Source organism: Nerophis ophidion, linkage group LG08 (genome assembly GCF_033978795.1).
Source record: "Nerophis ophidion isolate RoL-2023_Sa linkage group LG08, RoL_Noph_v1.0, whole genome shotgun sequence".
NCBI classification, from domain to species: Eukaryota; Metazoa; Chordata; class Actinopteri; order Syngnathiformes; family Syngnathidae; genus Nerophis; species Nerophis ophidion.
Genome location: NC_084618.1, coordinates 69975516 through 69997906, shown reverse-complemented (window position 1 = coordinate 69997906; position 22391 = coordinate 69975516). Strand labels below are relative to the sequence as shown.

At 40.4% G+C, this 22391-nt stretch overlaps 1 protein-coding gene across 4 annotated transcripts in view; it reads right to left on the bottom strand.

Moving 5' to 3' along the window:
• Positions 1 to 20769, bottom strand: part of pcdh15b (protocadherin-related 15b) — a 375223-nt gene extending 354454 nt beyond the window's left edge. For all 4 annotated transcript variants that reach the window (XR_009807925.1, XM_061909585.1, XM_061909586.1 and 1 more), the window contains exon 1: positions 20576 to 20769. Coding sequence is in view for 3 of the 4 variants with exons in the window: in XM_061909585.1 (XP_061765569.1) it covers positions 20576 to 20599 (24 nt within the window). In the remaining variant the exon portion in view is untranslated. The remainder of the gene's footprint in view (positions 1 to 20575) is intronic.
• Between the last annotated feature and the right edge of the window lie 1622 nt (positions 20770 to 22391).

Here is a 22391-nt window from a genome sequence, read left to right as displayed (position 1 = left end):
TGCAAGAATGAAATATTGAAATGTTTAGAGTGCAGTCAGGTGACTTGAGGACAGTTCCATCAAATTTCCAATGCGTTTGTTCCACTTAAGAGGACTTACCATGTCATGCTGCGGGTATGCTTTGTCAAATTCTAAATTGTATTTTCTCTAACTAAGGTCCTTAAATAATTTAAATCCCCATCATGTCACTCTCTATTGTCTGAAAATGACTTTAAACGATAAATTCCAATTAGTATTTTTCTTCAGCAGCTGCAGACGTGAATTGAATACCATGAACTGATTAACGTGGACCCCGACTTAAAAAAGTTGAAAAACTTATTCGGGTGTTATCATTTAGTGGTCAATTGTACGGAATATGTACTGAACTGTGCAATCTACTAATAAAAGTATCAATCAATCAATCAAAACGTGGGAGCTCTGAGGTTTAGAGTTTGATACCCAATAGGCTAACCTAGCATGATGTAGCATCTAAATGTGAGAGTAAGATTAGCTTTACAGCTCTTATAGCTAAGCTAGTGTTGCTAACGTTTGTGTCATTCTGTCCGACCCTAATGGTGCGTTGTTGGACGTGTGCAGCTTTACAATGTATATGTAAAAAGTGGATAAGTACACACTAAGGGTGCAACGATTCGATTAGTTTGATTAGGAAAAAAATCTGCAGGTGGAATAGGACCTGGTCATCCTGCCGGTGATGTTGCCTGTGTGTGTGTGTGTGTGTGTGTGTGTGTGTGGTGGAAACAGCATAGTGCCAGGAGAGATGGCTCAAAATGAAAGGCAATGTGGAAAGAGAGCAGAGGGCCCAAAGAAGATGACGGAGCGGTTGTGTGATTATTTATACTGAAAAAGACAGACATTATGGTGAAATGTTTTCACTGTCAGAGCTTGGTCTTTCACAAGAGCATTGGATCTATGTTTCAACACATTACCACGGATCATCCTGCAGACTTCAGAACAACAAACAAGCAGAAACAAAGTAAAAGTATATTTCGGTAATTAATGCCGTCTTGTATGTTTGATTTGTTATGAATCTTTTATTCAAAAACAAGCGGGCCATGTGAGGACATGTTAACATCTACAGTTTGTGTTGTAATACTAACAAGTTGTTTGTCCAAAAATGTGTCAAATTGTTAAAGGGGAACTGCACTTTTTTGGAAATATTCTCTATCATTCACAATCCTCATGTAAGACAAGACCACATGTTTGTTTTTTTATGCATTCAAAATTGTAAATAAATATGATCAAAAGTCTGCTTACAAATGAGTTAATGGAAGTCTCTCTAGTCTGCCTATAAAGTTCTTTAAAAAAATCCAAAAACCACCATTAAGGTTGCAAATACATAATGTAAGCATATGCTGTATGTAATTTAATAACTGGCACTAGAGATGAAAGGTTTGCGGTCTCATCCGCAGATAAACTGCGGATCGGGCAGGTGACATGACGAAAAAATTTATTTTAATTAGATTCGGGCGGGTGGCAGTTGAATCATCCGGAATATTTGATATAATTGGTTCTGGGATCGGTATCCTTTGCCAAAGAGCCATTTAAGACCCGTGTCACAAAGCAAAGAAGTCAATAGGAGACGCTAATATTCTCTAGAATGACTACCGGCAGTCACCCAGATAATAAGTATTAGGGCGTGCTATGAAGTCATTGACTTTGTCGCCCTCTACAGCATGTACGATCTGCTTGTCAGTCCAGCAACATGTGTGTGGCTTCCGCAGCAACACGCACATGACTGCAAGGCATACTGGGTGACACAGAGTACACTAATGGTTCTGATATAAACAATTTTAACACTCTTAGTAATATGCGCCACGCTGTGAAGCCACACAATACAAAATTGACAAACACATTTCGGGAAAACATCCTCCCAGTAACACAACATAAACGCAACACAACTAATACCCAGAATCCTTTGTATCCATGACATTTCCTGACTATTTTATACACCCCGCTAGCTTGTACGTGTGATTGCGGAAGCTGCACACAACATGATGCCAGACTAACAATCGGTGTGTACATGTTGTTGAAGGTGTCAAAGGTAATGGCTTCACAGCACGCCCATAACTTTGTCCTCAGGATGAACGCTAATTGGATAATCGCGAGAACTTTAGCGGCTCCAATTGTCTTCGTTACTCTGTGAAACGGGTTTAGACAGCTCCGTGAGTGGTAAAGGTGGCCAACCTCTGATGTATTTCAGCGGGCGGGTGGCGGGCGGATGCGTTTCTGATAAAATGTTAGTTCGGGTGGACGGCGGGTGCATGACGACTTTGGTGACACGGTTGCGGATGATATAATTGCCTTTCCGCGCATCTCTAACAGGCACATTTATAATAAAATGTAATATGTATGCATTTTGATTATTTTAAGCATACTAGACGCATTAATGCATCACAACATTCTTTTTTTACTACATTACCAATTACTACTCACTGCAGACAACCGTCACTAGAATGCCAATTGATATAGTGTTGTTATATTCTCATTTAGATGAAGAATGAATCCCAATCCTCGCAAAAGTGTCTTTTTGTCCCTTTCTCCCCATTTCCGGGTATAATTTGGCTGGCAAAGTTCAGTAATTTGTTGGGTTACATCCTCATCCTTCTATCAACGTGAGAGGTATTATTTATGATCTACAATAAACTTCAACAAACTCTAAGGCCAGAGAGGAGCTCACCAGCAAAATATGTCAACATAGTTACACAAGCTGGTGATTACGGCAATGCTATAAATAGTTTGTCTGCGTTAGCGCTTATAATCACAATTTCACTAGTACTTGTTTAATATTCATGTCGTGAAATGTAAACAGAGTATTGTTGGTGGTTTTTGAATGGTTATTTATAGGGTTTTATGGGCGGAATCGAGTGTGGATCACTTTCAAATACATGGTCACTTAATTCATTGTACTTTATCAAATTATCTTTTTGTTTAGTTTATTATTTATTACCAGGTTTTACACAGTATAACTTTTTATATTTTTTAATTTAAAAAAAAAATCAGAACCAGCTTTATTGGCCAAGTAAGTTTAACATACATTTGACATGGTAGGCTGTGCTCTCTTTTTTCAATGCAAGGAGCGCAATACATAGTGACGCTCCCATGGTAAAAGTGCAATTTCAATGGTAAGTGCATTTAGAAGAAGAGATATTAAAAAAGTAATCAGAAATATCCTTCTTTCAACTATTTTCCCTGAAAGACACATTGAGGCTAGAAGGTGTGTTTTATTCGAATACTCCAGAGTACACATGCTGAGGCAGATATGGACAAACTCAGCTCATTAGCATTAGACCTACTGAGACAAACGGCATGTCTTTAGGCAGGCCTACTAAAAGCAGTTTTTTAACTGTCTCAATTCCAGGATCAGAGCTGGATTTTGGAAAACAGTCCTAAACATTATTATGGCACTCTGAGATTAAAATTGTTGAAAAATACTACAGGTCAGCTTTAAATCAATAAAAAAAAGCAATACATTGTTACAACCAAAACATTAAAAAATCCTGATTACTACATCAATCCATGACATCCAAACCTTATTTAATACCCAGTGTGAACTCTTTCGCCATAGGCGTTCCCAGCCATTATCGTCATGTAACCACATGGGTAACCATGACGGATCGCCCCGCCACCAGCGGACCAAGCTTGATCAGTCAGATAACCCGCTATCTTTTTGCCCCTCATTACTTCCACAATGGCATAATTGTGTGGACGGCAATACATCTCACATATTTCATTCTGTGCGCTTGACTTTTCCCCATGTCATCCTCAGTTTTAATTCGATACGCCTCCTCGCCTGTAAAAAGACTAACAATGATTAAGTTTGTTGCTGTTGGCTGTCATATTTGAAACTGAGATGGAGTGATTCCATGTATGTGGGTGTCCAATGAGTGAAACTATCTTTTCAATTTGGTTTACCCTTAACAACGCTAACACCTGTAGCAGGAATACAGCACAACAGTGGAGTGGAGAGTGCATTCTCAACACTGTAAACTTTGACCAAATTAAACCACACTCCCGCTTAACTAATACAGTAGTTGGATGAACCAATTCCCTGCCTCGCCATGCAGGCCTTGACACACTGCCCTGAATCAGGCGGCGTAGGCTTCCATGCACCTTTCTGCTGCCAGCGCCACTTAAATGCTGAGCTTGACTGCTAATCCTAAAATTAGCAAGAGCCGGAATCAGCACGCACATTTCCTAAATAGAACATATTTACCAGCAATTTGCCACGTAATATGAAAAGATGAGATAAAACATTTCCTAAATAGAGCAACAATGTGTGCATGGTGGTAAGGCTATGCCACATTTATTTGAGAAAATATATTTGCAAAATAGTAAACAATTACAAATAGTAGAATATAGTTTTAATCGATTTGAAGACAATGAAACATTACATTTGGTAGAGATACTATATTTGCCAAGTGTCGTATTTTTTGGACTATAAGGCGCACTGTCGATGAACGGGTCTATTCAGGTCTATTTTCATACACAAGGATTGATTATAAGGCCCATTAAAATGGGTCACATTTGGATTTGTATTCCTACATTTAAATCACTTTGCATTATATTGCGAAACAAAATGCCAAATGTCTACTAATAGGTGCCATTTTAGGGTGCTTATATACACCACACACCATAATAATTACCGTATGTTGAAGCACAGTACGTCTGAATATGGTAGCTGTAATGCTTCATCAATCTGTCAAGTAGTACGGCTTTGTAGTGTACCAAAGTCATACTAAAACATTCTGACAGATTTTTGAGCACCGTGTAAAATAACATCAAAGTTTTGGTTATACTGGTGCTTGAGTCATGTATTAAAAAGACTTTGTTCAACCTGCAGTCCACACATTTCTCTTGTGTGTCTGTCCTCTACTGGTCACACTTATTACTACACCATGTACCATATAACATTGGTTTGAGGTCGGCACAACCAGAAATAATTCATACACAAGGCGCACCGGATTATAAGGTGCACTGACGTTTTTTGAGAATATGAAATGGAGGGGTTTTAAGTGCGGCATATAGTTAAAAAACATGTGGTGGTTGAATGCAGTTTTCAGTTGTGGGGCAATGGTCACACCATACTACCTTTAAAAGTGTAAGTCAGTATTTCCTATATAGGGGAACAAAGTTTGCAGCTGTTGCATGGAGGTTAGACGATGCCACATTAAATTAAACGTTAAAGTTAAAGTCCCAACGATAGTCACACACACACCCGAAGTGTGGTGAAATTATCCTCTGCATTTGACACATTCCCATGTTCACCCCCTGGGAGGGGAGGGGAGCAGTGAGCAGCAGCCGCGCTCGGGAATCATTTGGTGAATTAAGCCCCAATTCCATCCCTTGATGCTGAGTGCTAAGCATGGGGGCAATGGGTCCCATTTTTATAGTAGTTGGTATGTCTAGGCCAGGGTTTGAACTCAGGACCTTCCAGTCTAAGACATATTGCTAAACGGCACTCAAACCATGCCACTATAAATTAAGATCCCGTATTTGCCAAGTAATTAAATGTAGTTGACAGTTGTGGCACGATGGTAAGATTATATTACACTACATTGCATTAAAAGTACAGATATAAGCGAAGTATTTGAATGTACTTGAATGTACTTTACATTTGTGGCACTGTGGTCAGACCATACCACTTTATATCAACAGTTTTAGTGGAAAGTTTGCAGTAGTTAAACAGCGGTAAGAACAGGCCACAATGAAATTGAGTTGAAATACCCAATTTGCTAATTAGTGCAACACATTGTACAATTATGGCACTGTGGTAAAATATTGTTGCACAACACTTAGGCTGTGCCAAATTAAACCAATTTGAGTATTTGCCAAGTAGTTGATCTTAGTTTACAGTTGAATCATGGTGGTCAGACAATACCTCATTACATTAAAAGTAGAAATTCTATATATTTTTTTAAATAGGGAAATCTAATTCAAAGTTGCTGCACGGTGGTAAAACTCTGCCTCATTTCCCATGTAGGGGAATGAAGTATACAGTGGATAGATCATACCAGATTACATTGAGTTGATGTATATGTATTTCCTGCAGTAAGATTATGCCATGTTACAGTAAAAGTTAAGATACAATATTTCCAAATAAGAGCAAAATGGATACATAAGGCCATGAAGATTTGCATTTTGTTTGGAACATGCAAAAGATTTGTGACTTTTTTAGGCCACGTTTACACTAAGCAGGATAAAGTTATCCAAGGTAAATCACACCTAACCTTATCCATGTCCACACACAACAATGCCACCATTTAAGACCCCTCGCCCCCTCCATAGTACGCATGTGCGATAACCCCCTCCCCCTCAAAAAAACCCCACCTGAGCGTCCATCTGCTTCAATCTCCCCAGTAGATGACTTTACTTCAATGTGAAGGTTTTAAAAGAGCCATATTGTAAATTATTTGCTGTGCATTTTACATTTGTTTGCTATGTTTTGTGTGCAAGTTTCAATTAACTAGATTCCAGTGTGCTATGGAGCACTATTGTAGTGAATCACACCTGAACCATCATAAATTAATCAAATCTTTAATCGACTTGAGAAAGTAGACAATGCGATAAAGAACATTTTACAACAAGTAATCTAGACAGAATACCCAAAGTATTGTTGTTGTGGGTTGACTCCGCCGTTGGGGTATTCTTTCGCGAGATATGGCGTCAAATTAAGCTGGGTAACCCAGTATAAAAAAAGGGTCTAGTTCTCAGGAGTTTTTGCGTAAAGAAAATGCGGCAGTATGGGAAGAAAACGTAACACAGAATTTGAAGAACAGTATTTATAAGACTGAAAAAACCTTTCCGTAGTAAGATAGAGGCAACAATAAAGATGTCCAACAAATCTTTCCCATTTGACAAAGAGAACAACAAGTGAATCATCTCTCTGACTAACAACAACTTTGTCGAATTTGTGGGCATACAAAGAGCACTTGGCCTCATCCAAACGTGTCAAGACTGACAGCTCAGTCAAATATTGATGACATTGGGGAGCGTGGAGAAAAGCAAGGCAAGAGATTGCGTGCTAATAATTGATGACAGTGTGAAAATAATTGGCTGCACGGTTGCCTTTTTCACCAATAAGTGTCGGCTTACCATCAGGGAGAAATCTATGGGATGGAGGTGAAGAGCTGGAGTTCTTACTGCACTGCAGAGAATGAATCTTGTGTTCTAATCTCATAAAACAACACAGGAGCAAAACTTATAGTCTACTAATACACCATCTTTTTTGAGTAATGTACATTTAACTGCTTAGAATGAGGACCAGTCAGTAACACTCACATACAGTAGGTCACACAAAAGACATGTAAGAATAAGGGTAGAGTTGCAAAATTAGTACACATAAACCGGATTGACCTGAAATATAAGAGGAACCCTCTTTATTGAAAACAAATCTCTTGCACAATCTTTTTTTTTTTTTTTTTTTTTTTTTTTTTGCGGCTTGCGCTGTGGAAGGCGGCTGCATCTCCAGTAGCTCTGTAGTGGTACATCTTTTAAACCTATCTTTTATCTTATATTCTATCTTTAATTATAATTATTATTTATTATATCTTACAAACATATATTTTATCTTTTATCTTTTAGCTTTTATCTTTTTTATGTTTTCCTTGAAGACAGTGAATCCCTGTACATATCCAATGGATACTTTTGGCAGTTTTAAGAGACCAGGAAGCAGCTTTCTTTCTTATTCGAGAGAGGAACTGCTCAGTCTGAAAATGATGGGGCGAAATGGTGTTCGACACTCCATTCCAGCGGAGCTAAGGAAGAATATTCGGGGCTGCAAAGCGGGAGCTAAGCTAAAGGCTAAGCGTGAGGAAAATCGACAGCGCTACAAACCATCCATTCCTTCCTTCATCATGGGGAATGTGAATTCGCTGCCGAACAAGATCGATGAGCTTCATGGACTAAAAAACCAGCGTGCGTATCGAGAGAGCAGCCTGCTCATCTTCACGGAAACATGGCTAAACCACCTGGTACCGGATGCTAACGTGGACCTGCAGGGATTTACCGCAGTGAGAGCTGACAGAGACACGAAAGCATGCGGGAAAAGAAAAGGTGGGGGACTCATCATATATGTTAACAACCGCTGGTGTAACCCAGGACACATCTCTGTGAAGAAAGTCTTGTGTTGCCCGGACCTGGAGCTACTAGCTGTTAGCCTTCGGCCATACTATCTGCCGAGGGAGTTCAGTCACGTGATCTCCCTTTGTGTTTACATTCCCCCGAGGGCAGATGCTGCCAATGCATGTGAGATGATCCACGCCATCACATCAAGGCTACAGACAAAACATCCTGAGGCTTTTTTCATAATTTCTGGGGACTTCAATCATGCTACTTTGGACTCAACGTTAGCTGCTTTTTACCAGGCTGTGGATTGTCCCACGAGAAACAACAGGACAATTGACCTACTGTATTCTAATGTCAAGGGTTGCATACAAAGTCACACCCCTACCCCCACTAGGGAAGTCTGACCACAATCTTGTTCATTTGCGGCCAAAATACACCCCCATGGTCCAAAGACAGCCTGTTAACAGTTGCTATGTGAGGAAGTGGTCCCCTGAATTGGAAGATGCCCTCAGAGACTGCTACAACACCACAGACTGGGACGTGCTGCTTCCACAGGGTGAGGACATTGATGGGCTGACTCACTGTCTCACAGATTACCTCAACTTCTGCGTGGACGTGATCTGCCCTGCTAAGACTGTTCGGTGCTACCCTAATAACAAACCCTGGGTAACACAAGAAGTTAAAGCTGCCCTCAACAAGAAGAAACCTGCCTTCAGGAGTGGAGACAGGGAGGCAATGAGAGCAGCACAGCGTGAGGTGAAATGACGCGTTAGGGAAGCTAAGGACAGCTACAGGAAGAAGCTGGAGCAGAATCTGCAGCAGAACAACATGAGGGAGGTCTGGGAAGGTGTGAAAACCATCACAGGCCACAAGACAAAGACCAGAGCTGTTGTGGGGACAATAGAGAGGGTCAATGAGATGAATAACTTCTTTAATCGGTTTAACCAGCCCGTGTCCTCTCCGTCCCCCACTCCCCATCACAGCCACCCCCTCTTCTGCTCCCCTCAACGCACCTCCCCCCCAGCTATGGCAGCACCCCCCTCCACCACCTCTACGCAGACATTAGTCATCTCTGCGGACCAGGTCAGAGGTCAACTGAGGAAGCTACAGCCAAGGAAAGCAGCAGGCCCAGACAAGCTGTGCCCCCGACTCCTGAAGACCTGTGCTGCAGAACTGGGTGAACCACTTCAAAGGATCTTCAACCTCAGCCTGCGGCTGGGAAGAGTGCCCACCCTCTGGAAGACGTCATGCATCGTTCCAGTTCCCAAAAAGAATTGCCCCAGTGAGCTGAACGACTACAGACCAGTGGCGCTCACCTCTCATCTAATGAAGACATTGGAGCGGCTATTTCTCAGCCTCCTCAGACCACAGGTGCAACATGCCCAGGACAGCCTGCAGTTTGCGTACCAGGAAGGCGTTGGTGTGGAGGATGCTATCCTTTACCTGCTGCATCGAGCCCACTCGCACCTGGATAAGGGAAATGGCACTGTGAGGATCCTGTTCCTGGACTTCTCGAGTGCCTTTAATACCATCCAGCCCCGCCTCCTTCAGGACAAGCTCTACAAAATGCAAGTGGACCCCTGCCTGGTTGCTTGGATTTCGAACTATCTCACCGACAGGCCACAGTACGTCAGACTGAAGGACATCACGTCTGACACTGTGATCAGCAGCACCGGAGCACCGCAGGGAACGGTGCTGGCCCCTCTTCTCTTCACCCTGTAAACCGCTGACTTCTGCTACAACTCAGAGCTGTGTCACATCCACAAGTACACGGATGACACAGCCATCGTCGGGTGCTTCAGGGACGGCAGAGAGGAGGAGTTTCGGAACCTGGTGAGGGACTTTGTTGTCTGGTGCCACACGAACCTCTAGCAGCTCAATCCGTCAAAGACCAAGGAGCTGGTCATTGACTTTGGGAGGTCGAGTCCACGGTCACAACCTATTGTGATTGAGGGAGTTGAGGTACAGACCGTGGACTCATTCAAGTACCTCGGGGTTTGGGTGGACAATAAGCTGGACTGGACTGTTAACACGGACCACCAGTACAAGAAAGGACAGAGCAGGCTGTACTTCCTCAGGAGACTGCACTCCTTCAACATTTGTAGAAAACTCCTGTGGATGTACAACCAGTCTGTGGTTGCCAGTGTTCTGTTCTACATGGTAGTGTGCTGGGGGGGCAGTACATCTAAGAAAGACAGCTCCAGACTTGAGAAACTGATCAGGCGGGCCGGTTCTACAATCGGAATGAAACTGGACTCACTGGTGACGGTGGCAGAGAATAGAACTGTTGACAAACTAGTGAGCATCCTGGATGATGCCAGTCACCCTCTGCATAGCGTTATCAGTAGCCAGAGAAGCCTGTTCAGTGCTAGACTGCTTCATCCCAAGTGCAGGACTAATAGACTCAAGAACTCCTTTGTCCCACACGCCATTAGACTCTACAACCCCTCTCTAGGACGGGGGACGGGGGGTATTAGGATGACAGGGGATGCAAAACATTAACAGTGCGATATGTTCTCATAACATGGTCACTACTGCCTACTTCGTCTTGTTATATTCTTATTTTACTGTTATATTGTTATTCCCATTGTTTTTATTCTTTTTGTAATATTTCTTTATTTTGTTTCCTTTTAAACCCCCATTATTAACTTTTTTATTTTTATTTATTTATTTATTTTTTATTTTATTTATTTATTTATTTGTTTAATTGATTTCAACTCTGTACACTGCTGCTGGAATTTTTATTTTCCTGAAGGAATTAATAAAGTACTATCTATCTATCTATCTATCTATCTATCTTTGAGACGGATTTTCTGCAGGTGTCTGCTGTGTGTGGTTACAGGATTCATGTGTATAACTCTCTAGATCCCAGATATAATACCATTGTTTTAGGCTTTTTTTCCCCCTCAGAGGAAAATGCTGTATATTCGGGTCATTTTGGTAGTTTATTTGCAGCAGATACTATCGTTTATTTCAATTGCCATATCTCATGTTGTACCCATGATTCATGTCATTCCACCTAGTGCAACAGCTCACCAAGGTATGAACACTCCTTTTTTAACTCAGAGCAAACTAATGAAAATATTTATTCAGGTGCAGATGTTAACTTTTGGAATGAAAATACACATGGGGATTTCATAATTATTTTCTCAAATTAAGTGATTTTATATTGTTTTTTCTCAGTTTGATCCAAAAATGAAATTGTTAATTACTAACACAATGCATTTTCTTTGATGTATTTCGTTTCTTAAAGCCAAAATGTTTCCTTTTTAAAAGAGTATAGTTTTGTGTCTGTAATCTGTTTTTTTCTATAAAATAAACAACTTAATGAACAGCCCCAAGTCTGGTGATTCCATCATTTTGAGGGGTGTATACAACTACTCATCGTATTTCCGCTTAAAACAACTCGGAGCAATCTCCATATTGTTAAAGGGGAACTGCCCTTTTATGGAATTAAGGCTATCATTCATCCTCCCTATGTAAGACAAGACACATCCTGGTAGTTGTTATGCATTCAAATGCGTAATATACTGTACAGCAGGGCTATTCAACTACATATTGAAGATAGGCACCGTTTCAGGAGCCCAAGGACTCAGGAGGTATTTTCATCAGAAAATTCCTACCAGGTTATATTCCTTTGAAACTGTGTTTACTTAATTACAAAATAAATACAACAGCATTCACACTGCACTGTCAATAAATTCATTATTCCGCCGTCGCTACTTATTTCCAGCGTGTGCGGCTAGATAGATAGTTAACTTTATGAAGAAACAGAAGCTCCAGAAGTTTTTTGGAGGATTTGATGTTTCTTATTTTGAATTATTTTCCTTCTTCAGTTGTACTTCTTTACACTTCTTTCATTTAGATTTGTAAGACTGAAAATATAATCATACAAAAAAAACATTCTTAAAAAGTATAATGTCCTTTGTGTATTTTGAATAAATAACGTCCATTGTGTATTTCACATACACCCAATTGAAAGTTTAGTGTTTACACAATAAACTACAGATATAGAAATCAAACATTCAGATCAAACATGAATGTGGCTCCCCAAAATGAAACCTAAGGTGTAGCTTTATCATCCTCTACTGGTCAAATTAAGCGCTACATGTATTAAACAAGCTTTTATCGCCAGAGTTATTCGCAGGGCAAAAACTAACACAATAACAAATACAAAATATATCAAGAAGTCAGCAAATTCAATACAAAATTAAAGCTGCAAGCAGCGATGGACGGGATCGAGTATATATGGAAGTGGCTGAGGAGAGGGAAGTCTGGGCTTCCCAGATATAAGTTAGAACAACACACTACTTTACTTTGTATTATATTGTAGTTTATACCTTCCATAACGTGTCCACTGACAAATATAAGTTAGAACTATACACTACTTTTTAATATAAATGTTGTAATTTTACCTTCCATAACGTGTCTACTGACAGATATAAGTTAGAAAAACCCGATGCTAACCGCCCATTGAAAATACATGGGTACGGCTAGTAGCTACTATTGGCAAACAGATAGACCTACCAACTCGGCGCATAAAAACTGCAGATGGCCTTAAAACGTCACAACAGTCAGGCACCATATGTAAGTACCCAAAATAAAGACTCGGCATACAAAGAAATTCAATCGGAGCAGAAACATTGGAGGAAACGGGATTAAAACCCGATGCTAACCGCCCATTGAAAGTACATTGGTATGGCTAGTAGCTACTATTAGCAAACAGATAGACCAACTCGGCGTAATATCTTAACATCGACACACTCTCTCGTCGCAACTCGGCCCTGATAGTCGGCACCTATAAGTTTACAATTAGTTGTAAAATGTTGGACGGTTGTTTTTACGAAATGTAGGCAAACCACAACTTTAAAACATACCGGCTTAGCTACGGCACCTGGCAGCCATCTTGGTACAGACGATCACAGCCCCTCGCTCACAAATGTTGGTGCGTGCGCACCAGCAGCAGACGGTATGGGAAAAAAAACGTTTCCCTCACTGTGTCTGCGCACGGCGGCCATCTTTGAAATGGTTTTCAGCGCAGCAGTTCTTTGAGGGCTGATAAAATCAAAACCGTAGCAGTAATCAAAACTCTTTCATCAACTTTTAAAAATAAGGGTTCAATCGCTCTCCTGTGGTAGTTTGAAGCCGACACGACACATGTGCTCAGAGAATATAATGTTTGAAAAAAGGTGACCAGTTTTTACAAAACTATTGTTTTGAAGGGGGAATAGCAAACTTCTTGTCAATTTTTGTTGGGGCTTGTCAATGTATGAAATGTAGGTCTAAGTGAGACCTACATAGAGGTTTTTGTTTCATGTCTCTACGACATTCTCACTGGAAGTTACAGGCAGTTTTGTCTGTTTTCTTCCTAGGAGCAGTTTTGTCTGTGTTTTATTCCTAGGGGGCGCTAGAGCGCAATTTGGAGTTTTGGGGTTAGGTTTTTTGATTAGATCGCAATTTTCGCTAGTCCTGATATGTGTGTCCAGTTTGGTGAGTTTTGAAGCATATTAAGAGGGTCAAATTACAGCTCAAAGAGGCAAAGGTGAGTGTTTTTACAAAACATTTCTTTTGAAGGGGGAATTGCAAACTTCCTGTTGATTTTTGCTGAAGTATGTCAGTGTATGAAATCTAGGTCTAAGTGAGACCTACATAGAAGTTTTTGTTTCATGTCGCTACGACATTCCTACTGGAAGTTACGGGCAGTTTTGTCTGCGTTTTCTTCCTAAGGGGCGCTAGAGCACAATTTTGGGTTTTGGGGTTAGGTTTTTGGTGAGTTTTGAAGGATGTTAAGGGGGTCAAATTACAGCTCTAAGCTGCAGAATAATAATAAAGAAAGGATAAAATGCTAGAAATTCAATAGGGTCCTCTGTCCCAAAGGGACATTCGGTTCCTAATTAACTAAATATATTTAAGCACAATCTCTACTTATAAAGATCTGACAAGGTTTTGTGATGAATCTTACATGTGTGGATTTCTACCGTTGTTGCTGCTTGTCGAGAACAATGTTGCCCCCTGTGGGGTGGTGGGAGTACTGCATACATAAGTAACTCAATTTTGAATTATTTTAACAAGCCTATTTGTGTGATGTGCATGGGCCAAATTAAAAGCTTAAGCGAACCGGACGTGGCCTGCGGGCTGTCAATTGAATACACCTGCTGTACAGAAAGTATGAGGTGCTCTAACAATGAAGCTAATGGGAGTTAAACTTGATATCCCCGTATTTTTAGGCAGGATTGCGATACGTTTTATATATAGGTATCTTAAACAAAACATGCAAAGGTTAATGTCGCCGAAGCGTTTTACGGCTAGATAACCAGTTTTGAGAGTACTCCAATTATTTTTTGTTGTAAGTAGTAACGTAACGTGTTGCTTATTCTTACAACGTAATGAGTAAGCAGTTACGTACTATGTCAAAGCAGGTTTGTTAATTTAACGTTAGGTTCATAGCATGCTTGTGCGTGGAGATAGATGGCGCTACGACCCGCTCACTGCAGTTTGAAACTACCCTTCAGCCACCCAGCTGTTATATTAGGTTAGTCCGCATGGTTACAAGTAGAGGCATTTTCAACCCGAGGAGTAGCTACAACGTTAAAAAATATATAAGGTTCTTGATCATCATATGTCCCAAAATAGTAGTCGTTTGCTCCCATGAAGTCTGCTATGATTAGTGGTAGTAATCGTTGTTGAAGGAAGTAGTAAACGTTGTGATTAGTCTGTGAAATGAATACGTCACCCTATGCTTTATTTATTTATTCTTTTGGTACTGTCCAACTACTCAACCAAATCTTATTGTTGATGTAGATGCCCATATTTTCTGTACAGATTTACTTTACAAAAGAGTAGTGTGAGATACTTCTTTTGTTGCCTTATTTGAATTTGACTTTATTAAATGTATTTGTATTGATGTTTGGCGCAGCCGGACCAAAGCAGCAGGGGGAAAGAAAGAGAAAAAAGAAAGATAGAGGGGGGAATTGAGGGGACAAGAGGGTAATAAGACAGCGAGACAAAAAGAGAACAACACCAGCATATACGATATGTACAAATGTGATACGAAAAGGGTTAGCAAAGGAACAGTTAGTGAAGTAAATAATAACACAGATTATTGCACTACAAATGGAGCAATAAAAATATCAAAATAAAGAGATACATTGATAATAAATAATAATAATTACCTCATCAACAATAATTGTTCAAATGCAACAGTACATATATGTAATGATAACTTGAATTACAAAAGTGTCTTAATGAAATTAAACAATGGATGTCCGCCAACTTTTTGCAACTCAACGCCAAAAAAACGGAAATGCTGATTATCGGTCCTGCTAGACACCGAACTCTATTTAATAATACAACTCTAACATTTGACAACCAAACAATTAAACAAGGCGACACGGTAAAGAATCTGGGTATTATCTTCGACCCAACTCTCTCCTTCGAGGCACACATTAAAAGCGTTACTAAAACGGCCTTCTTTCATCTCCGTAATATCGCTAAAATTCGCTCCATTCTGTCCACTAAAGACGCCGAGATCATTATCCATGCGTTTGTTACGTCTCGCCTCGACTACTGTAACGTATTATTTTCGGGTCTCCCCATGTCTAGCATTAAAAGATTACAGTTGGTACAAAATGCGGCTGCTAGACTTTTGACAAGAACAAGAAAGTTTGATCACATTACGCCTGTACTGGCTCACCTGCACTGGCTTCCTGTGCACTTAAGATGTGACTTTAAGGTTTTACTACTTACGTATAAAATACTACACGGTCTAGCTCCATCCTATCTTGCCGATTGTATTGTACCATATGTCCCGGCAAGAAATCTGCGTTCAAAGGACTCCGGCTTGTTAGTGATTCCCAAAGCCCAAAAAAAGTCTGCGGGCTATAGAGCGTTTTCCGTTCGGGCTCCAGTACTCTGGAATGCCCTCCCGGTAACAGTTCGAGATGCCACCTCAGTAGAAGCATTTAAGTCTCACCTTAAAACTCATTTGTATACTCTAGCCTTTAAATAGACTCCCTTTTTAGACCAGTTGATCTGCCGTTTCTTTTCTTTTTCTTCTATGTCCCACTCTCCCTTGTGGAGGGGGTCCGGTCCGATCCGGTGGCCATGTACTGCTTGCCTGTGTATCGGCTGGGGACATCTCTGCGCTGCTGATCCGCCTCCGCTTGGGATGGTTTCCTGCTGGCTCCGCTGTGAACGGGACTCTCGCTGCTGTGTTGGATCCGCTTTGGACTGGACTCTCGCGACTGTGTTGGATCCATTGTGGATTGAACTTTCACAGTATCATGTTAGACCCGCTCGACATCCATTGCTTTCCTCCTCTCCAAGGTTCTCATAGTCATTATTGTCACCGACGTCCCACTGGGTCATTATTGTCACCGATGTCCCACTGGGTGTGAGTTTTCCTTGCCCTTATGTGGGCCTACCGAGGATGTCGTGGTGGTTTGTGCAGCCCTTTGAGACACTAGTGATTTAGGGCTATATAAGTAAACATTCATTGATTGATTGATTGAAAAGAAAGCAGATAAATAGAGGGTAAGAAAGAGAATTGAATTGTGTTAACGTTGTAGATTGTTATACCAACAATAGGTTAAGCTGTCAGTGTGCCGTGTTTTACCCAGTTACACCAAGGGGATCAACGGTAATACATGTTTGATGAAACATGATTATATGCATGAGTGTACAAACCCCGTTTCCATATGAGTTGGAAAATTGTGTTTGATGTAAATATAAACAGAATACAATGATTTGCAAATCATTTTCCACTCATTCAGTTGAATATGCTACAAAGACAACATATTTGATGTTCAAACTGATAAACATTTTTTTTTTTGCAAATAATCTTTAACTTTAGAATTTTATGCCAGCAACACATGACAAAGAAGTTGGGAAAGGTGGCAATAAATACTGATGAAGTTGAGGAATGCTCATCAAACACTTACATGGAACATCCCACAGGTGTGCAGGCTAATTGGGAACAGGTGGGTGCCATGATTGGGTACAAAAGCAGCTTCCATGAAATGCTAAGTAATTCACAAACAAGGATGGGGTGAGGGTCACCACTTTGTAAGCAAATTGTTGAACATTTTTAGAACATGTCTCAACGAGCTATTGCAAGGAATTTAGTGATTTTACCATCTACGATCCGTAAAATCATCAAAAAGTCCAGAGAATCTGGAGCAATCACTGCACGTAAGCGATGATATTACGGACTTTAGATTCCTCAGGCTGTACTGCATTAAAAACCGACATCGGTGTGTAAAGGATATCACCACATGGGCTCAGGAACACTTAATAAAACCACTGTCAGTAACTACAGTTGGTCGCTACATCTGTAAGTGCAAGTTAAAACTCTACAATGCAAAACCAAACCCATTTATCAACAATATCCTGAAACGCAGCCGGCTTCGCTGGGCCCGAGCTCACCTAAGATGGACTGATGCAAAGTGGAAAAGTGTTCTGTGGTCTGACGTGTCCACATTTCAAATTATATTTGGAAACAGAGGACGTGGTGTCCTCAAGAACAAAGAGGAAAATAACCATTCGGATTGTTATAAGCGCAAAGTTCAAAAGCCAGCATCTGTGATGGTATGGGGGTGTATTAGTGCCCAAGGCATGGGTAACTTACACGTCTGTGAAGGTACCCTTAATGCTGAAAGGTCCATACAGGTTTTGGAGCAACATATGTTGTCATCCAAGCAACGTTGTCTTGCTTATTTCAGCAAGACAAGTGTTACAACAGCGTGGCTTTGTAAAAAAAAAAAAAGAGTGTGGGTGATTTCCTGGCCCGCCTGCAGTCCAGACCTGTCTCCCATCAAAAATGTGTGGCACATTATGAAGCGTAAAATACGACAGCGGACACCCCGGACTGTTGAACGACTGAAGCTCTACATAAAACAAGAATGGGAAATAATTCCACTTTCAAAGCTTCAACAATTAGTTTCCTCAGTTCCCAAACGTTTGAGTGTTGTTAAAAGAAAGGGTGATGTAACACAGTGGTGAACATGCCCTTTCCCAACTACTTTAGCACGTGTTGCAGCCATGAAATTCTATGTAAATTATTATTTGCAAAAAAAAAAATTAAGTTTATGAGTTCGAACAACAAATATCTTGTCTTTGTAGTGCATTCATTTGAATATGGGTTGAAAATAATTTGCAAATCATTGTATTCCGTTTATATTTACATCTAACACAATTTCCCAACTCATATGGAAACGGGGTTTGTATTATGCCTGCTGGTAATACTACTATTGACTCCATTGTAAGCTGAGTTTTCCATCCATCCATTTTTTACCGCTTGTCCCTTTCGGGTAGGGGGGGTGCTGGAACCTATCTCAGCTGCATTCGGGCGGAAGGTGGAGTACACCCTGGACAGAACCTATCTCAGCTGCATTTGGGCGGAAAGTGGAGTACACCCTGGACAAGTCGCCACCTCATCGCAGGGCCAACACAGATAGACAGACAACATTCACACTCACATTCACACACTAGGGCCAATTTAGTGTTGCCAATCAACCTATCCCCAGGTGAATGTCTTTGGAGGTGGGAGGAAGCTGGCGTACCCACATATGCGGTCCTCTCCAAGGTTTCTCATAGTCATCATTGTCACCGACGTCCCACTGGGATGAGTTTTCTCTGCCCTTATGTGGGTTCTAACGAAGATGTCGTTGTGGTTTGTGTTGTGGTTTGTGCAGCCCTTTGAGAGACTGGTGATTTACGTAGGGCTTTATAAATAGACATTGATTGATTGATTGATGTTTTGTTTTGAATTTCCCAACGTCGCTCTCATCAGCGTTACGGGTTCATTTCGATGTGAGTGGTTGAAGTAGCACGTCATTCAAGATAACGGACAAGTGGTTTATCCAATGACATACAATGATTTGTTTTTTTACAGGGCCCCACTTTCTGAAATATATCTCCTAATGAGAACTCCCATATCATTGTGTGGAGCTCAGCGAACTACAAGGATATGGCGAGTCAGGTAAAAAAAAAAAAAAAAAAAAAATCAGCCGTACCGTACATTTGCGTCAATCCGAGATTTTGCGTTTGCCTATGTTTTATAAAAAACAAATTCATTTATTGTTCACGAATGGGGGAAGAGTGGATCGTGAGATCGACAGGCGGATCGGTGCGGCGTCTTCAGTAATGCGGACGCTGTATTAATCTGTTGTGGTGAAGAAGGAGCTGAGCCGGAAGGCAAAGCTCTCAATTTACCAGTCGATCTACGTTCCTATGAGCTTTGGGTCATGACCGAAAAGATACGATCACGGGTACAAGCGGCCGAAAGGAGTTTCCTCTGCCGGGTGGCGGGGCTCTCCCTTAGAGATAGGGTGAGAAGCTCTGTCATCCGGGAGGAACTCAAAGTAAAGCCGCTGCTCCTCCACATCAAGAGGAGCCAGATGAGGTGGTTCGGGCATCTGGTCAGGATGCCACCCGAACGCCTCCCGAGGGAGGTGTTTAGGGCGCGTCCAACCGGTAGGAGGCCACGGGGAAGACCCAGGACATGTTGGGAAGACTATGTCTCCCGGCTGGCCTGGGAAGAGCTGAACGCAGTGGCTGGGGAGAGGGAAGTCTGGGCTTCCCTGCTTAGGCTGCTGCCCCCGCGACCTGCCCTCGGATAAGCGGAAGAAGATGGATGGATGGATAAGATCATTTCAGTTTAGGGAGAAAATAGTTTTTTTTTTTCTTAAGCAAAGGGACACTGTGTTGTATCACAAAGGTTCATGCGTTTTCCTTACTGTGGCAAGAGCTCACTAGGTTGCCAACAATTTGTTAGCAAAGTTTATAAATAATATATGTGCGCGCAAAGCTATTCCGTGCCTCCGGCGGTCCACTTTTTTCCCCACTTTTCCAGGGTATAATAGCGTAGCTGAAAGCAGAGACAGACAGGCAGGAGAAGGGAAGGTGGAATCTCTCTGATGCAGAGAGCTGACCCTGATTAAAAGCCTCGCCTTGGACCACAGATAAGACCAGTGCAGGGAGGCCCCGTGCGTGTGCATGTTAAGAAGCAGGTGGTTGACTTCTATTGTGTGTGTCACAACGACAAATTCCCTTGTGTAAACATGCTGACCTAGCACAACACCACCAGTCACTTGGAGGTTGGCACTGGCTACTGTAATCTTGCAGACTAAACACACCCACAGCCAGAGGCAAGACTCAACACTGCTAAACACACAAACACACTTCACCACTGTGTGTGTCTCCTGCCTGCAGAGATAAACATTGATGCATCCCCCCACTTTAAAAACAACACAATAACAACTCACCTTTTATTTATTTTCTTACTATCTGGAATGGAAATCCTTGCTGACAAGTCCTTACTACGACAGCACTGTGACAAGCAGTTTTGAGTCGCACTTTCGCCACAGCGATCATTTGTACGATGCGAACAAACAGTACAAAAAGTGGCTTTGTAAGAATGTTGGCATTTTTTTTTTTATACAACTACTTTTATCCAAACTGACGTGACGTAGGACTTAAATTGCGATACTGAAGGTGTGTAAAGGGTACTTACAAAAGTAGTTGCCAGCACATCCATTTTCTACCATCGAACATAATTCAAATAGAGGAACGAGAAAAAAAATAAAATACAAACAAGACAATATAAATGAAGATTAAAGGAATAAACTGTATTTTAAAACCAAATGTGGTGAAAACTTAATGAGCGGAAACACAAAACAACTTCGGCTTAATTAAATGCAGGTGTGGCTTTACATAACAGGAAGTGAGTACAAATCACAGAATAAAACAGGAAATTGAAATATAATTCGATATTAATGATTGAAAAAACAATTAAAGCACACAAATAATAAATATTAGTTCATCTTAATTACGATAGTTAATTATGAGGTGGCGACTTGTCCAGGGTGTACCCCGCCTTCCGCCCGATTGTAGCTGAGATAGGCGCCAGCGCCCCCCGCGACCCCAAAAGGGAATAAGCGGTAGAAAATGGATGGATGGAATTATGATTATACTCAAAATTAAACTAAGGTTGCTTAAAGTGAATACGAAAATGACCCCAAAAAAAGCATCAATAAATGCAGGTGTAGATTTAAATAACAGGAAGTGAGTAACAATCAAAGAATAAAACAGGAAATTGAAATAAAAATCGATATTAATGGAAAAAAAAAACATCCAAAACACAAAAATAATAAATAGTAATTCATCTTAATTACGATAGTTACTTATTATTATAATCCAAATTAAACTAAAGTTGCTTAAAGTGAATACGAAAATGACAAAAAACAACAGCAATTAAATACAGGTGTAGATTACATAACATGAAGTGAGTAACAATCACAAAATAAAACAGGAAATTTGAATAAACATTCGATAATAATGATTAAAAAAGAACGTTCGAAATTCAAAAATTATAAATATAAAATCATGTTAATCACGATAGTTAGTTATGATTTTAATCCAAATGAAACAAAAGTGGCTTAAAGTGAATACGGAAATGTCCAAAAAAAAAAAAGATAGCCTATAATTCTGATATGTTCTGTTTTTATGTGGTGTAAAATTGGTACTTTAATGGCTTTGCTGTATGATTGTTGCTCCTTCGGTTGCTAAACGCCCACGATACATGAGTGCATATACAGTGAGGTGTAGGTATAACAGGAAGTGAGTAACAATCACAGAATAAAACAGGAAATGGAAATATAATTCGATATTAATGATAAAAAAAAAAAACATCCAAAACACAAAAATAATAAATAGTAATTCATCTTAATTACAATAGCTAGTTATGATTATAATCGAAATTAAACTAAAGTTGCTTAAAGTGAATACGAAAAGGACAACAAAAAAAAACATCAATAAATGCAGGTGTAGAATTACATAACATTAGGTGAGTAACAATCACAAAATAAAACAGGAAACTTAAATATAAATTCGATATTAATGATTAAAAAAGAACATCCGAAACTCAAAAATTATAAATATTAATCATTGTTAATCATGATAGTTAGTTATGATTATAATCCAAATTAAACAAAAGTTGCTTAAAGTGAATACGGAAATGACCAAAAAAAAAAGGTAGCAAACAGCGAACTAACGAGAAGTAAAAACATTCTTAGACAACAGTTACAAAATAAAACTGGAAGTTGAATAACAAATATATTGATTGATGATCCATCCATTTTCTACCGATTATTCCCTTTCGGGGTCGCGGGGGGCGCTGGCGCCTATCTCAGCTACAATCGGTTTGATGATGATAAAGTTAATAATCGTATAAACAATACATTCTGATAAGTTCTGTTTTTAAATGGTTTATAATTGGTACTTTAATGGCTTTGCTGAATGATTGTTGCACCTTCAGCAGCTAAACTCCC